This window comes from Misgurnus anguillicaudatus, chromosome 22 (assembly GCF_027580225.2).
Source record: "Misgurnus anguillicaudatus chromosome 22, ASM2758022v2, whole genome shotgun sequence".
Taxonomy (NCBI): Eukaryota; Metazoa; Chordata; class Actinopteri; order Cypriniformes; family Cobitidae; genus Misgurnus; species Misgurnus anguillicaudatus.
Window position 1 is genome coordinate 39,565,222 of NC_073358.2, and position 21,064 is coordinate 39,586,285.

Below are 21,064 nucleotides of genomic sequence, written 5' to 3' on the forward strand. Positions count from 1 at the left end.
CCTAATCTCGAACACATAAGTCACAGTATACTGCTAACTACCAGCATGTCATGTGTACAGTCAGTTGGAGTGATAAAATTGTTACAATTACTCACACATACCCACTCAGATAATCAAAAACTACAATACAGTCCTATAAAATAGAGATTGTGTGTGTACGTACTCACTTTCAACTCTCCCTGGCTCCACTTCCTCTGTGCTGGATCCTGCTCTGCTTACTGATTGTACAGCTACATATGCATGAGAAGAACATCAGTAAAAAATATGACTAAGAATAATTCCTTTTTTTAATTTAATCTGTGCTTTAGTAAGGTTATAATCTAGTAAGTGGACTATTGCATTTTATCCTATATCTAAATATGTAATATTGTGCTGTATTTTTCTATTTGTGTGTCCTTAATAAAGCTTTGATTGATTGATATGCCTACCCTGCTGAAAAAAAAACAGCATCAACCAGCATGGGAATTATGCTGGTCTATGCTGGTTTGATGCTGGATTAGCTGGTGGTCACCAGCATACCAGCAACAAAACACAACATATGCTGGTCTTGCTGGTATGCTGGTTTTTCCAGCAGGGTAATATGATTGCCTACCCAGCCCTGCACACTGACCCATCACTGTTTTTGTACTGGTTCCATTCTCCTCCTCCTCTTGTTCTGCTTTCCTTCCTCCTCCTCATCAATATGACTGCAAGAGTCATCATCAACCTGTCTCTCTCCATCAGTGACCTTAACAGCTAATATACAGACATACAGGGATTCCTTAGACCATTTTACTGTTTGAACACAATGATGACGTGGAAACGTATGCACGCGCATGTTGGCAATGGAAGTATGGCAAGAATCAGTAGTGAAGCAACACAGACAGAGAAATATATATTTAAAAGTTGACTTTATCAAGTTTTTCAACACAGCTACCAGATCCGTGTACTATAGTGGAGTGAATAGAAGACGTTAGCAGATGGCCAAATATAAAGTGACCATATATACGTATTAGTATATTATTAGTGCAACCAAACGCAATTACCCGACATTTTGATGCTGGGAAACTGTTTTGATAAACTTACTGAGTTGCTAACACGTTAAAACCACTGGGGAACAACACCACTTCTGTTGCCAAAATACGCACGCAGGCTATTTCATCAATTTCATAAGCGGGATAATGTAGAGCGAGGCGATTCTTATAGCGAATACAACCAAGCTCCGCTTTGCGTGGGGTCCTGATAAGCCTGTCGGGGTTGAATTCGCTATAACAACCGCCTCGCTCTACATTATCCCTTATATATGCCTATATTTAAATGCAAATATAAATGATTTCAGTGTATAATAGATGCATCACTAATTGTGCACCTGTCCTGTCCATGCTGCTGGTCCTTCCTCATCTGCACCTCCTGCCACAGCGTCCTTTTGACTGCGAAAAAGGTCTGTTAATTTGGCGCATTTAGCTGCCTCTTGTGCCAACATTTTTATGTTTTAGGCCCTACCCATTTCTTTCTCTTATTTTCGCAATTTTTACCGTCTTGTCTATGTTGCATTCACACGAATCCAAACCTGACCAAAAGTAAACTCTTTTGATCGGCGCCTTTGAGCCAATCGGATGTGAGGAAAACCGAGGATCAGTCCAAGTTGGGAGGGGCCGCTCTTATCTCCCCTCAAGATTTGAAGAATTGGTTTGGCCCGGTCTGAAACAGACACAGCGTTCCGCTGCAGCTGAGCGCCTGGTCAGGCATTAAAAAAAAAAAACTTTTTGACCTCCGGCCGGTTCGGCCTGAAATGGACCGGCCGTTCGGGATTGCTCCCGGAACTCCCGATGGCCAGTCCGCCCCTGATGATGCCAATGCCTAATGAACTGCCTCATGTGACGCTGTGAAGCGCGGTGCTTTCTCGCGAAAACAGTATTCTCTTTTTGCGAGCGAACGCAAAAGGTTTCTCGGGGGAACGCAAAAGTTTTGCGAGGGAACGCAAAAAGTATTGCGAGGGAACGCAAAAGTATTGCGAGGGAACGCAAAAAGTATTGCGAGGGAACGCAAAAGTATTGCGTGGGAACGCAAAAGTATTGCGAGGGAACGCAATAGTGTGGTCTAAAAATATTCACCAAAGTGTCCCCTTACGGGCTCCGTAAATTAGTAACTAGTAATTAATTACTTTTTTTGAGTAACTTACCCAACACTGGTTCCCACGCAATACTTTTGCGTTCCCACGCAATACTTTTGCGTTCCCACGCAATACTTTTGCGTTCCCACGCAATACTTTTGCGTTCCCTCGCAATACTTTTTGCGTTCCCTCGCAATACTTTTGCGTTCCCTCGCAATACTTTTTGCGTTCCCTCGCAAAACTTTTGCGTTTCCCCGAGAAACCTTTTGCGTTCGCTCGCAAAAAGAGACTACTGTTTTCTTGAGAAAGCACAGCCCTGCACGGCGTCACCTGAGGCAGTTCATTAGGCAATGGCATCATTGATGCCCACTGTTTGAAGATATGATATATAACTACTGTTATTAAAGAATTATACAGTATTTCTTTGTATTTAAGTCCAAGTTCAAATGAACAGTGGCATGTAAGACTAGTCTTGCATATTTAGTTCACTCCAAAATGGTCTAGTATTGTCACTTAACTTATGCTGCTTGACTTCTCAGCATAAAGATCATTATTAAATTAATATTAAATATTTCAAATTTAGAAATAGGCTACCCCATGCCATCTAATAAAGAAGTGGGTACTCCGTGCGTGCCGTGTACCCAGCACTACACCATATGGCATCATTGATGTCCGCTGTTAGTAGATATATAACTACTGTTATTAAATAATTATGTTGTATTTCTTTGTACTTAAGTCCAAGTTCAAAATAAAACTCTATAAACCTCTCCATTGTGAAATGGTTTATATACATTCACAATGGAGCGGTTTATAGAGTTTTATTTTGAACTTGGACATAAATACAAAAAATACAATATAATTGCTTAATAACAAAGTTATATATCTACTAACAGCGGACATCAATGATGCCATATGGCCCGGCGTTGCATTGCCCCCTCAGATCTGATTTGTACCCCCTCTGCTTCATTTTTGTATTCATGGTTAAAATGTTCAGCCTTTTGATTTAAATAATAATTTAACCTTATCCCCATATGGGATTTAAAATGTTCAGTGACATTACTGTCAGATTCAAACGTCTTTCGCGCTGAGCCAGACGGACGAGCTAAGCGCTGTCATATAGCAACATGCAGTGTTTTCAGCCTCATAGTGTTTGTTTTGGATTTCAGACATTTAAATACACATAAGAACTGGTAAAACAATAGCCTACATTTAGTTTGTAAAATACACACTGATGTCTGTGGAAGCAGCAATACAAATCTATTGAAATAAGATAGTAATTTCCAAATAATAAATAAATATTATTTTCAAATAATAATAATAATTTGCGGACGTATCAGACAAACACAGTGGAAGTGTGGGGTTTGCTTTGTTGTTATAAAGGTTATAATGAAAGGACGGGGATGCGCTCGTCCCTTGCGAAGAGTAAGCGTGCTTAAATGTAATTTTACAAAGTGTACTTATTACATAAATATAATATACTTTAATACAGTTAAGTGTGAATTAAATGCAATCTTTTCGGCGCACTGAATGCACATTAAATGTAATTAATTTAAAATATATCATATATTAAGTTGAAATAAAATGTGATAAGTTGCCATTAAGAGTTAACTTAATTGTTACTTTATTACAACTTTATATCTACTTTCATAATTGCTTCTAGTGTTTTTACAATATAGGCTACTTAAAGTGCACTACACAATATAATGACATGAAATTAATGTGACTTAAAATACACTTTAATGTCGGTTAACAATAAACTTAAGTGTGGATTAAATCAAATGTTTTCAGCGAAATGAATACAAATTAAGTGTAATTAATTTCAAATGTATCACATATTAAGTTGAAATTAAAACCAATAAGTTGCCATTAAGAGTGCTTTTTTGCAACAACTTATGTGGGTCTTTAATACAACTTTATATTTACTTTCATAATTGCTTCTAGTGTTTTTAAAGTATAGTTAAAGTGCACTGTTCAATCTGATGTCAAGCAATTAATGTGAAATTAAAAATAAGTTAAAGTATATAACAGTACAGTTAATTATTAATTAAATGTAATGTTTCAAATACAAATTTGCCAAATAAATTCAAAAATATAAAATTAAATTCAATCAGTTGAACTGTGATTTCAGTGCAGTAAAGCGATTTCAATGCATCTTTCTACAGGAAGTACTTTAACTACTTGTATGCACTTCTCAAAATACTGAAAAACAAATCTAGTTAATTAAATATGTATTCATTTCAGTTTAATGCATTACAAACAAACAAAAACCACAATGCTTACACTGACAATAAAACAGTTTGGTAGTCAAATAATTATGAATCGATTTTTTTTGTTTTGCAAAAGTACATTTAATAAATGAATAATGAGTTGTATATGTCCAAATAAATAAAAAAATAAAAAACCTCTTAGTTTAATATTGTAAAATTAGAATCAAACAAGTATCAATATTGAATAATTGCATCCCTTAGAATAAACAAACAAACTCAAAGTTATTTTTTTTTTAAATTTTAACAGACAACAAAAAAGAACTGCATGATCTTTAAATTAACAAATCCTTTGGTAGGTCACTTCAGTCTAATGATCATTTATTAAATGTGTTTAGAAATATTGTCATGAAAGTGTACTTTCTTTAAGTTAAACTTAAATACATATTATTACAGTTGTAAAAAGTGCACTTAAGTGTGTTAATAAATAGTCTCATTAAAGTGTATTCCATTTAAGTACATTAAGTGGTCTTTAATTTTAATTATATTATATTATCAGCAAGTGCACTTCTCAAAAAGTATACTCTTATTGTTTTAAGCACACAAAAAGTACGCTTTCAATACACTTAAGCACGCTAATTTTTCACAAGGGCTGCAAGCAGCTATTACATAACAGAGCGAGGCCGACGAACCTGCTCTTAAACAGGAAATAATATATGGAATTATTTGTGCATCTTTAAATAACTGTAAGAATACATTTGAAGAGTTTCGTTGCAAAACGAGAAAAATCAATTTTTTTACATTTTTGTGAAAACATGTTTATTATTATGTTATCATGTTATTATTTTGTTTTATGATGCTACATAGCTGTATTTTTTAAGTTATGAAGGTTTAAATCAAAACAAACCAACTGCAGTTGCATTGAAATTAATTGGAATGTACAACCAAAAAACGAGATTTCTGAACAATTAAAAAAACGGTGGTTATCTCGTTTTGCAACGAAACTCTTCATTTCTTTTAAATATAATTTTTGTCATATAAAGTTTTAAGAGATAATAATGTCTTTTCCACTTTTATTGCTTAGACTTGTTAATGCGGTTAACGTGTTTTGCGCATTTACCTCAGAGTTTATTTCAGTAATATTGCTGTTTTTACGGTAATAATAATACAATTTACATGTCAATCCTGCTTCCTTATCCGTTTATTAATTTCATCATGCTGTTGTGTTAAGTAATATGTGGATATTTATTGCCATATGAGACGTTCATTGCTGTTATATGAATACTCTCATCTATTATTCAAATCATATGCGAAATAATGTGTGCATCTTTGAATAACTGTAAGAATGCAGTTCCTTTGAAAATATTTTTTGTCAAAGTTGTGATCAATAATAATGTTGTGAGGATATTGCCATTGCCGTTAATACTCTCGTCTACAATATGGATTATTACGCTGTTTAAATGTTGCTAGTGAGTTATTGGTTACCTGTGCAGTTGCATATTGAGTGTTTTATGGAGCGCTGCATTTAAAAAATCTGTCCTTCCAAAGCGAGATCTCAATGTGTATTATTCATTGATGGTATAAGTTAAGCCCCCAACAATTTCAAATTGCCCCTCAGTCATTTCATCCTGCAGCCGGGCCTATAGTCAACTTATTACATTTTATTTCAACTTAATATATTATATATTTGAAATTAATTACACTTAATGTGCATTCAGTGCGCCGAAAATACCGCATCTAATTCACACTTAAGTGCACTAAAGTCCATTATATTTATGCAATAAGTACACTCTATAAAAGCACATTTAAGCACACCCACTTCCCGCAAGGGAGGTGCGCAACCCCGTCCTTCAAACATGTATCATTATAACCTTTATAACAATAAAGTAAACTTTATACTTCCACTGTGTTTGTCTGATATGAATAACATACGTCGTCAAATTATTATTATTTGAAAATAATATTTATTTATTATTTGGAAATTACTATCTTATTTCAATAGATTTGTATTGCTGCTTCCACAGACATCAGTGTGTATTTTACAAACTAAATGTAGGCTATTGTTTTACCAGTTCTTATGTGTATTTAAATGTCTGAAATCTAAAATAAACATTATGAGGTTGAAAACACTGCATGTTGCTATATGACAGCGCTTAGCTCGTCCGTCTGGCTCTGCGCGAAAGACGTTTGAATCTGACAGTAATGTCACTGAACATTTTAAATCCCATATGGGCATAAGGTTAAATTATTATTTAAATCAAGAGGTTGAACATTTAAACCATGAATACAAAAATGAAACAGAGGGGGTACAAATCAGATCTGAGGGGGCAATTCAACGCCGGGCCATATGGCATCATTGATGTCCGCTGTTAGTAGATATATAACTTTGTTATTAAATAATTACATTGTATTTTTTGTATTTATGTCCAAGTTCAAAATAAAACTCTATAAACCGCTCCATTGTGAATGTATATAAACCATTTCACAATGGAGAGGTTTATAGAGTTTTATTTTGAACTTGGACTTAAATACAAAGAAATACAATATAATTATTTAATAACAGTAGTTATCTACTAACAGCGGACATCAATGATGCCATATGGTGTAGTGCTGGGACACGGCACGCACCCACTTCTTTATTAGATGGCATGGGGTAGCCTATTTCTTAATTTGAAATATTTAATATGAATTTAATAATGATCTTTATGCTGAGAAGTCAAGCAGCATAAGTTAAATGACAATACTAGACCATTTTGGAGTGAACTAAATATGCAAGACTAGTCTTACAAGCCACTGTTCATTTGAACTTGGACTTAAATACAAAGAAATACTGTATAATCCTTTAATAACAGTAGTTATATATCATATCTTCAAACAGTGGGCATCAATGATGCCAATGCCTAATGAACTTCCTCAGGTGACGCTGTGAAGCGCTGTGCTTTATCGCGAAAACAGTAGTCTCTTTTTGCGAGCGAATGCAAAAGGTTTCTCGGGGGAACGCAAAAGTTTTGCGAGGGAACGCAAAAAGTATTGCGAGGGAACGCAAAAGTATTGCGAGGGAACGCAAAAAGTATTGCGAGGGAACGCAAAAGTATTGCGTGGGAACGCAAAAGTATTGCGTGGGAACGCAAAAGTATTGCGTGGGAACGCAATAGTGTGGTCTAAAAATATTCACCAAAGTGTCCCCTTACGGGCTCCGTACTTACGGGCTCCGTAGGTCCGGACCAAAAGCAAAAAATTATACATTGTAACTTTTTGTGCAGTTTTGGATCCTTTTCACATCACACTGATTGCTCTGATCCGCACCAGTTGAAACAAACCAAAATTCTGTCATGTCATAAGATCCACATCACTCATTGGCCACATGTTTTTGAACGTATTTCCTAAACTGCTTCTCGATTGGCTAGAATCAACGTGCGCAAAATTACAACGGAACCCCGGAAGTAAACAAAAAGAAGGAAAATACAGCAGACACCATGGACAGACGACTGCGCGCTGTAATTATGTCTTCGTGGTTGTCATACATAGTTTGTATACAGCTCTCTAGACAAACTGTTCATTTTCAGAATGAATCACGGTTGCGGCTTGAAAACAACGTTTTAATGCACTACAAACGGCAAAGACACGCACAGCCATAGATGGGGTTCCGGGACCACCAAGGTGGACATTGCAAGTCTGACGGTTTGTGCTGTGACTTTGGTTGCATGGAGCACCAAGTCAGTAGCCACACAAAGGTCTGTAAAAGCTGCCGGATCGTGACCTCCCTCGTGCAGGTCCCTCAAAGCATTAGCCTGGTGAACCTGCAGCAACACCATTGCGTGCAGGGCTGAAGCTGCCTCCCCAGAAGCCGATGTGAGACCGGATTACTGCTTGCAGGACAGTGAGTGAAGGGTCGGCTGGTCCCTCCAGGAGGAAACGACACCGGCTGAACACAGATGCATCGCAACCAGGCCCTCCACTGTTGGCATACCAGTGTAACACTTAGCAGCTCCACCGTCGAGAGAGGTAAGGGGTGTTGGCTGATGCAGCCGGTTTCGGGAGGAAAATGTTTTTTTTATGATCGCTTAAACTCATCATGCACATCAGGGAAGAAGGGCACGGGGGTGAGGGTTGTGATGACTAAGCACCTCCGAAGTACCAATCATCGAGGCAGGACAGTTCGGATGGAGGTGAGTCTGCTCCAAGTCGACCGCAACCCAAGCGAGCATGGCCTTCATCTCGGGGACGAACATGGGCTCCGCAACCCTACCCAAAGGATGGAAGGGATCCGAGATTACCAGCCAACCCCAATGGCATCTGGCGAAAGACCGAAAGAGACTGAGAACAACATGGAACACGCGCCACTCGTTTCCATCAGCAGCTCCGCTGGCTGTGGATAAGGCAAGCCGTGTACAAAAAAGCAAAAAAGCTGATTTGGTATTGCACCTAAAACTGGTAAGTTATCGCGCAGCAGGGTGGCACCAGCAAACGCAAATACCTGCATGCCAGGTTCATTGGCGCTTTAATAATAATAATAATAATAATAATAATAATAATAATAATAATAATAATAATAATAATAATACATTTTATTTGTATTTCACCTTTCTTACACTTAAAGGGATAGTTCGGCCAAAAACGATATTAAACCCATGATTTACTCACCCCCAAGCTGTCCGAGTTGCATATGTCCATCGTTTTTCAGACAAACACATTTTCGGATATTTTAGAAAATATTTTAGATATTTCTGTTCATTAAATGTTATGTTACGGGGTCCAGCAATAGTCCACGACCTTCAAGTCCAAAAAAGTGCGTCCATCCTTCACAAATTAAATCCAAACGGCTCCAGGATGATAAACAAAGGTCTTCTGTGGGTAATCCGTGCGGTGTTTTTGTAGAAATATCCATATTTAAAATGTTATTAACTTTATAAACTAGCTTCCGGTAGCGCCGCCATTTTGGAGTGATGCGCATTCAGGATGAGAGCTTACGCAGCGTACAGAGTTTCTCTGCTGCTGCTCGGTGCCCCCGCCCTCCGAATTTGTCATACGTCACTAAGAAAAGTGCGTACACTACGCTAATCCTCTCTCCTGAGTCTAAGATGGCGGCGCTACCGGAAGCTAGTTTATAAAGTTAATAACATTTTAAATATGGATATTTCTACAAAAACACCGCACGGATTACCCACAGAAGACCTTTGTTTATCATCCTGGAGCCGTTTGGATTTAATTTGTGAAGGATGGACGCAATTTTTTGGACTTGAAGGTCGTGGACTATTGCTGGACCCCGTAACATAACATTTAATGAACAGAAATATCTAAAATATTTTCTAAAATATCCGAAAATGTGTTTGTCTGAAAAACGATGGACATATGCAACTCGGACAGCTTGGGGGTGAGTAAATCATGGGTTTAATATCGTTTTTGGCCGAACTATCCCTTTAAGGCGCTACAGCAATAAAACAACAATAAATGAAACAACACTACCCCATAATTAAAACACAATAAACAATGGCAACAACAACTATAAAATTATAATTAGAAAGATTCATTAAAAATGTCACAGGTCGGAGCGGACCACAGACTTTGTGAGTCACGCCCCTCCCTAGGTTCCACCTTGAGGAGGTCCCAAAAGCACCCCAATGACCAGACACACGAGAGAGAAAAGTAAAATATAACAGTAACAATCTTTATTAAATTATTTAAAATGAGTTGGGGACAGTGTTGTTTTCGTCAACGATGACGATAACGAAATGATTTCGTCGACGCACATATTTTTTATGACGCTAACGCGACGATGACTAGCTAAAAATGTCTCTAAGTTGACGAAAACATGACGTGACGCTTTCGAGTTTTCGTTGACGAAACGAGACGGAACGAAAATGATTATAAGTCTGACGTTCATAATGCATGTCATTTCTGCCTATTTTGCGTGAAATCTGTCTGTTTTTAGTTAAAAAGTATCAGCAATGCTGCCGCTTTCTATCCTTGTTTTGGGTCAACACAGTCTCACTCACGCTCACGCCCACCACCCGGCTGCCACCATGCCGCGCACGCGCACCAGATTTCAAACAACAACAACAACACACCTGCGGCTGTGGCGAGTTCGAAGGACTGTAGTGGTGACGCCAATAAACGGAAACGACGAGATGATTTATGGACATACTTTCAGTATAATCCATCAGACAGAAAAACGGAATGCATATTGGGACACGATGGTAAATGTGGCCACAAACTAGGTGGGAAGAATACCACCAACCTCAAGCTGCTCCTGAAGGCTCATCATGCTGATATTTTTTCAAAAGTAACTAACAAGTCACGCTGTTAACATATCATATACATTCAATTTTACTCGACAATCAGCTTGTGACACATTTCTACATGTATCTACTTGTCAAACCTAAGCCCTTTTCCAATACTTTTTGTGGTGTATTTAAATAAGGCAAGGCACGCGTTTCTCAACTTTAGAAGCGAGGTCTCAGCGTAACACACAAACTCAACATGAGGGTATATTAGGCTCAACTTTTTTATTCATAACTTTTTCTTATGACATGTGCAGAGGGCACACCGACTAAAACAACGGCAAGCCCTCAGGGACACCCTTAATGCACATTTTAATTGTATTAAATACACCACACTTTTTAACCCTTCGTCGACTAAAACTTGACTAAAACTATAAATTTTACAAGTGACTAAAATGTGACTAAAACTAAAAGCATTTTCGTCCAAAAGACTAAGACTAAAACGAAAACTAAAAGGGCTGCCAAAAACAACACTGGTTGGGGAATGGGGAAAGGGAATCTAAAATATTTCTCTCCTTCTTCCAGGAGAAGATGGGGGACCAGAGAATGGAGGGGGGGGGGGTCCAGCCGACACAGGTAAGAGTCAGCAGGGAAAGGACAGGACGGAGCTCCTTCGTCTCTAGGTCCACCTCCTGCGTTGCTGTTGTTCCCGTGGCGCCCTTCTCTTCTCCTGAAGGCAGATTAAAACACACAGTGAGTATGAGGGAAGACAGAGACCAACTACCTGGACCTGACGACAACGTCTCTTCTCGGGCCCGGTTCCTTTACTCCAACAGTTCCTGTGAGTGCAAGTAAATGGCAGAGGTGAGTCAGCTTAGTAGGTGGATCACGACTGGCCTTATGGCTCTTCACCCCGGACTACAAGGCACACAAGGTAGGTTTAACCTGGGCTCAAAGGGCAGGTAAGCATCAACACATTCACAGGCTCTTTCTCTGGGCTTACGAGTTTCACAGGGTGGGTATAGCTTTAGCTCGATGTAAGGTAAGTATCACACATTCACAGGGTCTTTCTCTGGGCTTACAAGTTCCACAGGGTGGGTATAGCTTTAGCTCGATGTAAGGTAAGTATCAACACATTCATAGGGTCTTTTTCTCTGGGCTTACGAGTTTCACAGGGTGGGTTTAGCTTTAGCTCGACGTAAGGTAAGTATCACACATTCACAGGGTCCTGCTCTGGGCTTACGAGTTTCACAGGGTGGGTTTAGCTTTAGCTACACGTAAGGTAAGTATCAACACATTCATAGGGTCTTTTTATCTGGGCTTACGAGTTTCACAGGGTGTGTTTAGCTTTAGCTCGACGTAAGGTAAGTATCACACATTCACAGGCTCTTTCTCTGGGCTTACGAGTTTCACAGGGGGGTTTAGCTTTAGCTCGATGTAAGGTGAGTATCAACACATTCACAGGGTCTTTCTCTGGGCTTACGAGTTTCACAGGGTGGGTATAGCTTTAGCTCGATGTAAAGTGAGTTTCACACATTCACAGAGTCTTTCTCTGGGCTTACAAGTTTCACAGGGTGGGTTTAGCTTTAGCTCGACGTGTGAGTAGGTATCGACAACAGTGGGAACAAAACTAAATGTCACCTCTTGGCTTCGTTCAAGGGCGAGAAGAGGGAGAGCTTTTACCAGCGTCCGGCTGTGGCTTGTAGGGCCAAAGGTGGCCAATGGCACCTCGGTGACTGAATTCAGGTGGAGCAGCTACCGTATGTCCGTCCTCCTGGACTAACACGTCCTATTCCCTTCCTCCTGTGAACAGGCGAAGATCTAGACAATGGGGTAAACAGCTCAAACACACACTGCCACACCCAAGGTGCAGGCAGCAATCAGTTTTCATACAGCACTCCCAACGTCCCCTCTGACGTTATGATTCCTCCCACAATGTTCTCACAGTACCTCACTCGACGTATGCAATCCACTTCCTCTGGGCTGGGGTTGTATCGTGTAGTTGGAAAGTTGGTGTCCACCGTCTCAGTAGCTCACGCTCGTTTCCACAGAGACCCTCCTAACCTGGGGTGAGTACACGGCACAACAATGCAAGCTTCAGGTGCACTCACGTCAAGACAGACTCACACACTGCACGACACACACTTCAGTGATTAATAAGGTCCGTACTCTTCACCTGGCCGGGATCCGGCCTGAGGGAGACTTGAGTTCGCTGAACCGAGCAATGTCCTACCCAGTTGTGGTAGCTCCGCAACACAATGCCAGCTCGGCCTCCAAGACTTCGGCTTGCCCACCCATCCCAACACACACGGTGGGGCCCCTAAACAGCAGATAACACTCCAATACTATTACTTATATCTGTCACAAAGATGTTTTTTACTTGGTACTCACGATCTCTGTGTCATTAACTGTTTTTCCTTTCCGTTCCTCTCTCCTTAGATAACCCACAGGATGCCCAGCAGCAATGTTTACTTCGCCCAGACCTTCAATGAAGCACACACACTTGGTAAGTATCAACTTTCTCCAATGTTGCTTTTCTCACCCCTCTTTATGATCTTCGTTCTCCTCTCTGTTAATTCGCATAGCGAATCCACATCGGTTTCAGCATGTGTTTTCCCCACACTCGTATTCCAGGGCTTTTGCTTCACTCGCAGCGTTCCTTCCCAACACAACAACACAACAGCGCACCTCCTCCTGTGTTTCCAATGCTCCTTTTATACTTCTTTCACTCGTATGAACCACCCACTCAACAATTGCCACGTCGTTTACACAGCTGCGGTTAATTTCGCTTGATTTGGGGGTTCCCGGTGATACCCGGAAGTGACAGTGTTTGTAGAATTCAATCCGGGCGGAACCTCTTCTCTCATTTTTGGTTCCGCCCTGAAAAGTCACTCCGTGACAAAAAGATGTGTTCTAAGTAACTTCTTAAAACAATCAAAAGATGGAGCATTCCTAATAGAAAAAGGCAAAGAATTCCACAACTTAGGTGGAACACAAGAAAACGACCTCCCACCCATAGTTTTGAGTTTGTAGCGAGGCTGATGTAAAGTAAAAGAACACGCAGAGTGGAGAGACCGGGTTGGTATAGATACTGTAACCAAATTACAAATATAATCTGGGGCCAACCCATGTACAGCTTTAGAAGTTAAAATGAGAACTTTAAAATCAATGCGTGAATGAACTGGAACCCAGTGTAGTTGAGAAAGCTATATTTATAAGGAATCCTCCTACTGAGAAAAGACCAGTTAGAACCAGCCTAAACTGGTTTTCCATTCTGGTTTTTAGTAGGGTTTTGGACACTTTTTAACTGTTGTAATTTAATGTAGGGGGCTTAGTTTCTTTTGCATGCACAACGTTTAGGAGGAAAAATAGTGTTTTAAGCTCATGATATGTTATTACCATGTACAGACATTTTTTGTTTTACATTTTTCTGTACATTCTATAGGCACCTTTAAATCATTATTATTATGCTATTATTATCATCATAGTTTCCCATTAAAATTCCTGCATAACCCGCACTTGCAACACAAACGCCCATTGCATGCTTTTCCTCGGATTAGGATCTTCTTGCGGCAGACAGCTTGATATACGCGGCTCTGACATTTCCTTGCACTAAAGAGGTTGTTAATTGCAGGTTTAAAACCCCTGAGTAAGTTGTTATCACTGCCTGGCACGCAAGAAATTTCACAACGTCTGGCCATCAATGATGTGCACGGATAGCTACTATTGTGTATCTGTGATCTAACAGGCTGACGATAGGAAGATCTCACTGTGGGACATGTCATGCACCATCTAGACATAAAACATTTTAGTATTAAGCAGAAGTCTGTTTTTACCTTTGACCCACCATCACGTGAAAAGCTGAAAGTTGATTTTTCTGTTTTAAATAAAAACAGTTAAAAATTTTAAAGTGTGTTACTGACCATTAGTGTAGGTGATATAGTGAAAAAACATTATTAGTTAACTATTATTTACATTAAAGAACAAGAAGTTAAATTACTGACATTAAAGGCCAGATTTACTAACAGCTTGTGCCAGTGCAAACCATGATTTTGGCGTAAAATAACAACTGTCTGGATTTACTAAAGACGCGCAGTGGATAATTAGCGCTATAAAAATGTGCTCAGGTTATTTTTCCGACTAACCATATTGCATATGCATTTTTAAATTGATTAGAGATTATTTAAATAATTCACGCAATGCGACTTACTAATGTTTGCATGTGTGATAATACAGTTTTTTTTTTACAGGAGAAATCACACAATACCAGGTGTTTCAAAACTTGTTGTAAACCTTCACTTTTTCACGTGTCTTATGGCTTCGTTAGCTGTAATGTCCGTGCTGATGAACTCAAGCACCCCTCTCTGCTTATTTGCAACCCTGAACTAATTTGCGCGGCTCTAAGTAGATTGTGTTGGTCATTATGGAAATCAGCTGTTGCGCCTGTGTTATTCAATTTGCGCCTTTTTAGTAAATAACCAACAGATATTATCACTCCCTTTTGCACTTTTTTAGAATTGTGTCTCATGCCAATTTGCCCAGTTTAGTAAATCTGGCCCAAACCAAAATCATTCAGGGTTAAACAATTAAAACAAAATGACTTAAAAACCTACTTTGCTTTTGAAATACTCTCCTTTTTGCCCCCTGTTTAGAAAAATGACAACATAAACTTACTAAGTAAACAATGACTTGTTTTATAAATAATGCATTTAGAATTTGTATACATTTTAGTCTTCAACATGTATAGCACATCTTTTACATACCTGGTCTTTTAACCAGTTTACAACTTTGTCCATAGCGTCTTGATTCTTCTGACACTCCAGTAATCCTGTGTCTTCATAGAACAGACAGTCCACTGTCAGTATATCCGTCCTGTTAACACATCTGCTGCTCTCTGGTACAGTTTTTTCTTTGTCAAACGTGTGATGCAGCACCACAAGAACTTTTAGCTTCTTTTCTGAAGCTGTTCAAAGAAACATAAACATTAATGAGAACTTTGTCTAAATACCCTATAAATGTATCATCTACAGTGGTGTGAAAAAGTGTTGCCCCTTCCTGATTTATTTTTATTTTTTGCATGTTTGTCACACTTTAATGTTTCAGATCATCAAACAAATTTAACTGATGGGCTTGCTAGTGTGTTTTGGATCATTGTCCTGCTGCAGAACCCAAATTCACTTCAGTTTAAGGTCTCAAAGCGATGGCTGGACATTGTCCTTCAGGATTTTTTGGTAGAAAGCAGAATTCGTGGTTCCATCACAGCAAGTCATTCAGGTCCTGAAGCAGCATAACAGCCCCAGACCATTACACGACCACTACCATATTTACTGTTGTTATGATGTTCTTTTAATGAAATGTGACGTTACTTTTACACCAGACGTAATGGGACACGCACCCTTCAAAAGGTTCAACATTTGTCTCGTCAGTCCACAGAGTATTTTCCCAAAAGTCTTGGGGATCATCAGGTGTTTCCTGGCAATACTCAGACAAGCCTTTATGTGCTTTTGCTCAACAGCGGTTTTCGTATTGGAACTCTTCCACGCAGGCAATATTTGCTCAGTATCTTTCTTATGGTGGAGTAATGAGCACTGATTGTTGTTGTGGGGTCTTTTGTGACCTCTTGGATGAGTCGTCGCTGTGCTCTTGGAGTAATTTTGGTTGGCCAGCCACCCCTGGGAAGGTTCACCACTGTTCCATGTTTTCGCCATTTGTGGATAATGCTCTCACTGTGGCTCGCTGGAGTCCCAAATCTTTGGCTTTATAACCTTTTCAAGACTAATAGATATCAATTACTTTCTGTTTTGTTCCTGAATATCTTTGGATCTCAACATGATGTGTAGCTTTTGAGAATTTTTTGGTCAAGCACTTCACACAGGGCCATGTGGGTTTGGATTTTGTTAATTTAAAAACGGCATGTTGTGTTTCCTTTTGTTATCTTTGATTAATATTTCAATGTATTAAATGTAAACTTTTTCACATCACTGTATATCCAAAATATCTGTAAAATTATAAAATAATATGATGATAATCAACAACCTGTAAAGTCAGCAAATTGTTTTAGTGCAGCTTCAATATCAGTTCCAGCTCGAGAAACAATAGGACAGAAGACCACAACTATGTCACTTTCATCAACTGTAGAAGCATCCTTCATATTCGGAATTGCTTTCTTCAGTGTTTCAATAAATTTCTTGTCAGAGTTGATTGTTTTTCCAGCTGAAATGTACCAGAGTCCTCCTGGAAAATAAATAATTTAAGTTTAATAATACTTACATGATCATATGAAAATACACTCTAAAAAGTGCAGTGTTGTTTCTCTACACTTTAAAAATAGCTGGGTTATTTTTTTACCCATAATGGGTAAATATTGGACAGAAAATTGCTTATCATTTTAAATAAAATATATCACAATAATTTTTATTTGTTTATTTTAAAAAAACTGACAAGAAGAAGTAACAAAAGTGTATATGAGTGAGCGAGTGTACATTGAATGTACCCTCAAAATCAGAGTCCATTTTGGGTAAAAAGTAGTGAACGGGAATAAAGTTGTTCACCCAGGTTTCGGACACCACAACAAAATGGCCGACACCCAATATAGAGCACTATATAATGGATATGGAACGGTTGTGCTCTGTGATGGGGAGGATAACTGAATGCGTGATAGGATTTTAATTCCTTATCTGCACCTCACATCAATCATATCATTGTCACCATGTGATCAGTTTTTTTCCCCAATATGTTTATTTTCATTTTCTCATTTTATAACCACAGAACAAGCACACATGCTTACACATTTTCACATATACAATAATCTTCAATTAACGCTTCTTAAAGGTAAAGAAAATAATATTTATAAATAACAAAAAAATAATAATAATAATATATGAATTTGTTACAGACAATGTTTTCAAATTCTTTTTCTGTAAAGTCTGCAATCCCAGTTTACAATATATTTATGTATTGCTCCCACAGCCGAACAAAATCTTTACTCTTAAAATTAGTGATATATGTTAGCCTTTCCAGTCCGATACAGTTTGATATCTCCTTAATCCACATTTTCATGGATGGAGCATCCATACTCTTCCAGCATAGTGCAATAGCTCTTCTGGTTTGAAGCAGACCAAAGCCTATTAGTTAAATCTGTCTTGTGTTTGTATGATGTCCATTGGATATATTCCAAGAATGCAAAGTTTTACATTAATAGGAAATTTAATGGTAAACATATTTGACATACATTTTAAAACCTCCTTCCAGAATGTGCTCTCACTGCCATAGCTTGGGGTTCAATTGCCAATACGAACAACAGCGGTGACAGAGGACACCCCTGACGTGTGGATCGCTGTAAACTAAATGATCTTGAGATGGTGTTATTCGTTAGTATCTCAACTTCTGGGTCCGTATATAACAGTTGAATCCACTTCAGAAAAGTTTCACCTAATCCAAATCTTGGAAAAACATCGAAGAGATAGTCCCATTCAATTCTATCAAATGCATGGCATGCCTCTATTGATAATATTGCAGTGTCTTTTTTGTACAAAGCCTTGATCGTCATTAATTAATTGGAGAAGGTATTTGTCTAATTTTCTAGCAAGTGCTTTACAGAGTATTTTTGTATCACATCCCATTAAACTAATTGGTCTGTATGATGAGCATTCAGTTGGGGGTTTATTTGATTTTAATATTATAGTTATTTATAGACAGTCTTAATAAATCTGGGAGCCTTCCAGTAATAAATGATTCTTCAAACGTGTCAACTAATGGTCTTTTAAATGTTTTATAGAATTCTATTGGAATCCCATCTGGCCCTATTAACAGTGGCTTTACCACTGTTAATATATCCTATGGCTCCACTAAGATCTATTGTTAATGTACCATCTAATACTATTTTCTTATTTTCTGATATAGTCTAAAATTGCAGCTGATTTAAAAAAAAATTCTGAACTGTTTTATTATTTGCTTTATATTCTGATTTGTATAACTGATGATAAAAGTCTCTAAAATGATTATTTATCTCTATTGGGTCCATAGTTAGATTAACGGAGTTCAGCTTTATAGAGTTAATTGTTCTTTCAGATTGCATTTTCTTTATTCTCCAGGCCAATAGCTTACCTGCTTTTTCCCCCTGAACATAGTATGTTTGCCTAGTTCACATTAAGCTTTTAGCCACTTTGTCAGTTGTCAATTTATCATAGTTAGCCAGTCTCTTTTACAATGACCTTTTGTGTCGTGCCCTCCTTGTGCATGGTGTCAATGGTCGTCTTTTAGACAACTGTGAAGTCAACAGTATTCCCCATTATTGGTAAAGGCCATGTCACACTGTATGATCTTAGCTTTCATCAGTCTCAGACTATACAACATTAAAAACTTTTTAAAAACTAGACGCAAGCAAACTTGTCCAGAGCTTTACATCATCAATCAGTGATGGCTAGCCACATTAAACTGAAACTATGGTCAGCAAAACAAAACAATAGTGATGATTTTGATAATGATTTGTCTTGACATATAAAGAAAACAAGAATACGTGTGTGGTGCAAGTTGTGGCTGTGCTGGTTTATGTTCTCACACTTAGGGCCTACTGGGTTATCGAGTTCTATGCTCCCAATTCTTGTTTTGATGTCTGTTGTAGCTACAGTTTCAGCAGCAACAACATAAAGAAAAAGCTTTTGTGGCCAAAACTTAACTTCTGACAAACTTCCGCAAACAATCAATAACAACAGAGTCTACAGGTGATTATTTCCTATTATTACACTGCTCTCTGGAATGCTTGATTCTGATTGGTCAGTTGAGACATTTGCAGGTTCGTTCTTTTCAAATAATGACCGCTCCAAAGTAATAACGCATAGCCGGTACTACTTGTATGTTTAAAATCCCTCCGCGCTAACAAAGATTACCGTTTGGTGCCATCTTGTGACAAACACTGGACAACCACAATTAACAATGGAAAATTTCAACATTAATTTTAACATGTACGGTAAAAAAAATGTTTGAACAGTGGATAGATTTGGACGATTCAAATGGCTCCCCAATTAAGACAAAAAAACGAAAATTGAACTACGAAGAACAAACAACAACAAGACACAGAGAGCTTACAAAGACTGAACTTGACAAAACTTGATGACAGCTATGAAGCCAACACACAAAAAAATACAGAATGGGCAATAAAACTGTACATTATCAGAATGTACAGAATGGGCAATAAAACTGTACATTATCCCTTACTTATTTCTCTTTAAATCAGGTTCCCGCTCATTTTCCTGAACTTCTCCATGCTGGTGGAGTTATCTTCCTATAGCATTCTGTTCAGCCACATCTCTTGAAACATTCAAAAAAAAAAAAAACTAAACTAGAAAATTTCTTTCAAAATACTTGACAAATAGATATTAACTGCATTTCCACTTTTTCTACCTTTATTAAATAAATAACAACTCTCTGTGTCTCTCTTTCTCTTTCAACTCGTTTTGTTTTGGAATAGTGAAAACCTGTAACTTGGTATTAGCCCTTCTTGTATTATTGTATCCCTAAATGACAAATGCGTTATTGTTTTTCCAATCTTTCTGAGTCACTTTTGATAAAAGTGTCTGCTAAATGCCTAAAGCTAATGTAAATGTTCTTATAACAAGCTAAATAAATAAGTTTAAATCATAGCTAAAGTGCATAAACTATTACACAGAGCTAGAGTTGAATGGTGAAATTTAGCTACAGATTTCGTGAACTGCCTGGCTGTCAAACCCTTCTTTGCACATCCCATGCAAATCCATGCTTGCTGTCTCGTCTCGTCTTTAGGAAACCAATTTTTTTTTTTTAAAGTTATTTGTTCCAGATGTCAGTGTAGGCATTAATCAGACCAATAACCAAATCACAGCCTGGAATGTAACTTCAGGCCAGGCATGTAACCTCGGCAATACACATACATCCAATAAACTGTTTATGGGTGACACAGCAGGACAGCGACTGAAAATTTCTGAATTTTCTTATAGAAACACAGAATCATTTGTTTTCTGAGAGCAACTAAATGTACAGTGCAAGAAAGCATCAATATTTCACATGATGAACACACACTTGCTGAACATGACAAACTAGTGATCAAAGACTACAGATTTTAGACTTGGATTCTATAATTTCTTTGTATTTTTGCTAATATTTCTGGGTTATACAAAGGGGCATCCTCTGTCGTAAAGCCAACACGGAAGTGACAAACTGCAATTCATTGCCTGGCCACTAGGGACTGGCTCCAAACAGGGGTCAATCCCATAGACCCCCCCCCCATGTTAAAATGCCCAACTTTACAGCAGAAATAAATGTTTACAGCCTGTTAAAAAAAGGGTTTTGGTCTATATAGCTAATTTTGCCCTTCATGACAGCTGTGAGGGGGTGATTTTTTATGGAACTCATCGGTTTAAATTATATTAGTACTGCATAATTAAGGGCGTGGCCACTTGTCGTTCTCTTCCATCTTCCCTTAAAATTGACTTTTGTGTTTTGATCCTTTTGTTAGTTGTGTTTGTTTGGACAGTTTTCACTTACTGAAATACACCTGCGGACACACTGAC

General features: G+C 38.2%; 2 protein-coding genes and 1 long non-coding RNA gene across 3 annotated transcripts in view; all 3 read right to left on the reverse strand.

The window, feature by feature from the left end:
• Positions 1-21,064, reverse strand: part of LOC141358849 (uncharacterized) — a 365,540-nt gene that overhangs the window by 208,930 nt on the left and 135,546 nt on the right. The window lies entirely within an intron of this gene.
• The window catches only part of LOC141358761 (uncharacterized), a 145,340-nt gene that overhangs the window by 122,891 nt on the left and 1,385 nt on the right, over positions 1-21,064 (reverse strand). The window contains exons 4-7 of the mRNA XM_073860329.1: positions 16,554-16,751; positions 15,281-15,480; positions 15,131-15,161; positions 14,354-14,394 (exon numbers count right to left, since the gene is read on the reverse strand). Of these exons, the coding sequence (XP_073716430.1) occupies positions 14,354-14,394; positions 15,131-15,161; positions 15,281-15,480; positions 16,554-16,751 (470 nt within the window). The remainder of the gene's footprint in view (positions 1-14,353; positions 14,395-15,130; positions 15,162-15,280; positions 15,481-16,553; positions 16,752-21,064) is intronic.
• LOC141358911 (uncharacterized) lies at positions 199-1,487 on the reverse strand. Its single transcript, XR_012365439.1, has 3 exons — positions 1,349-1,487; positions 611-735; positions 199-230 (listed from the first exon to the last, which is right to left on the reverse strand). It is a non-coding gene; the product is annotated as an uncharacterized lncRNA (long non-coding RNA).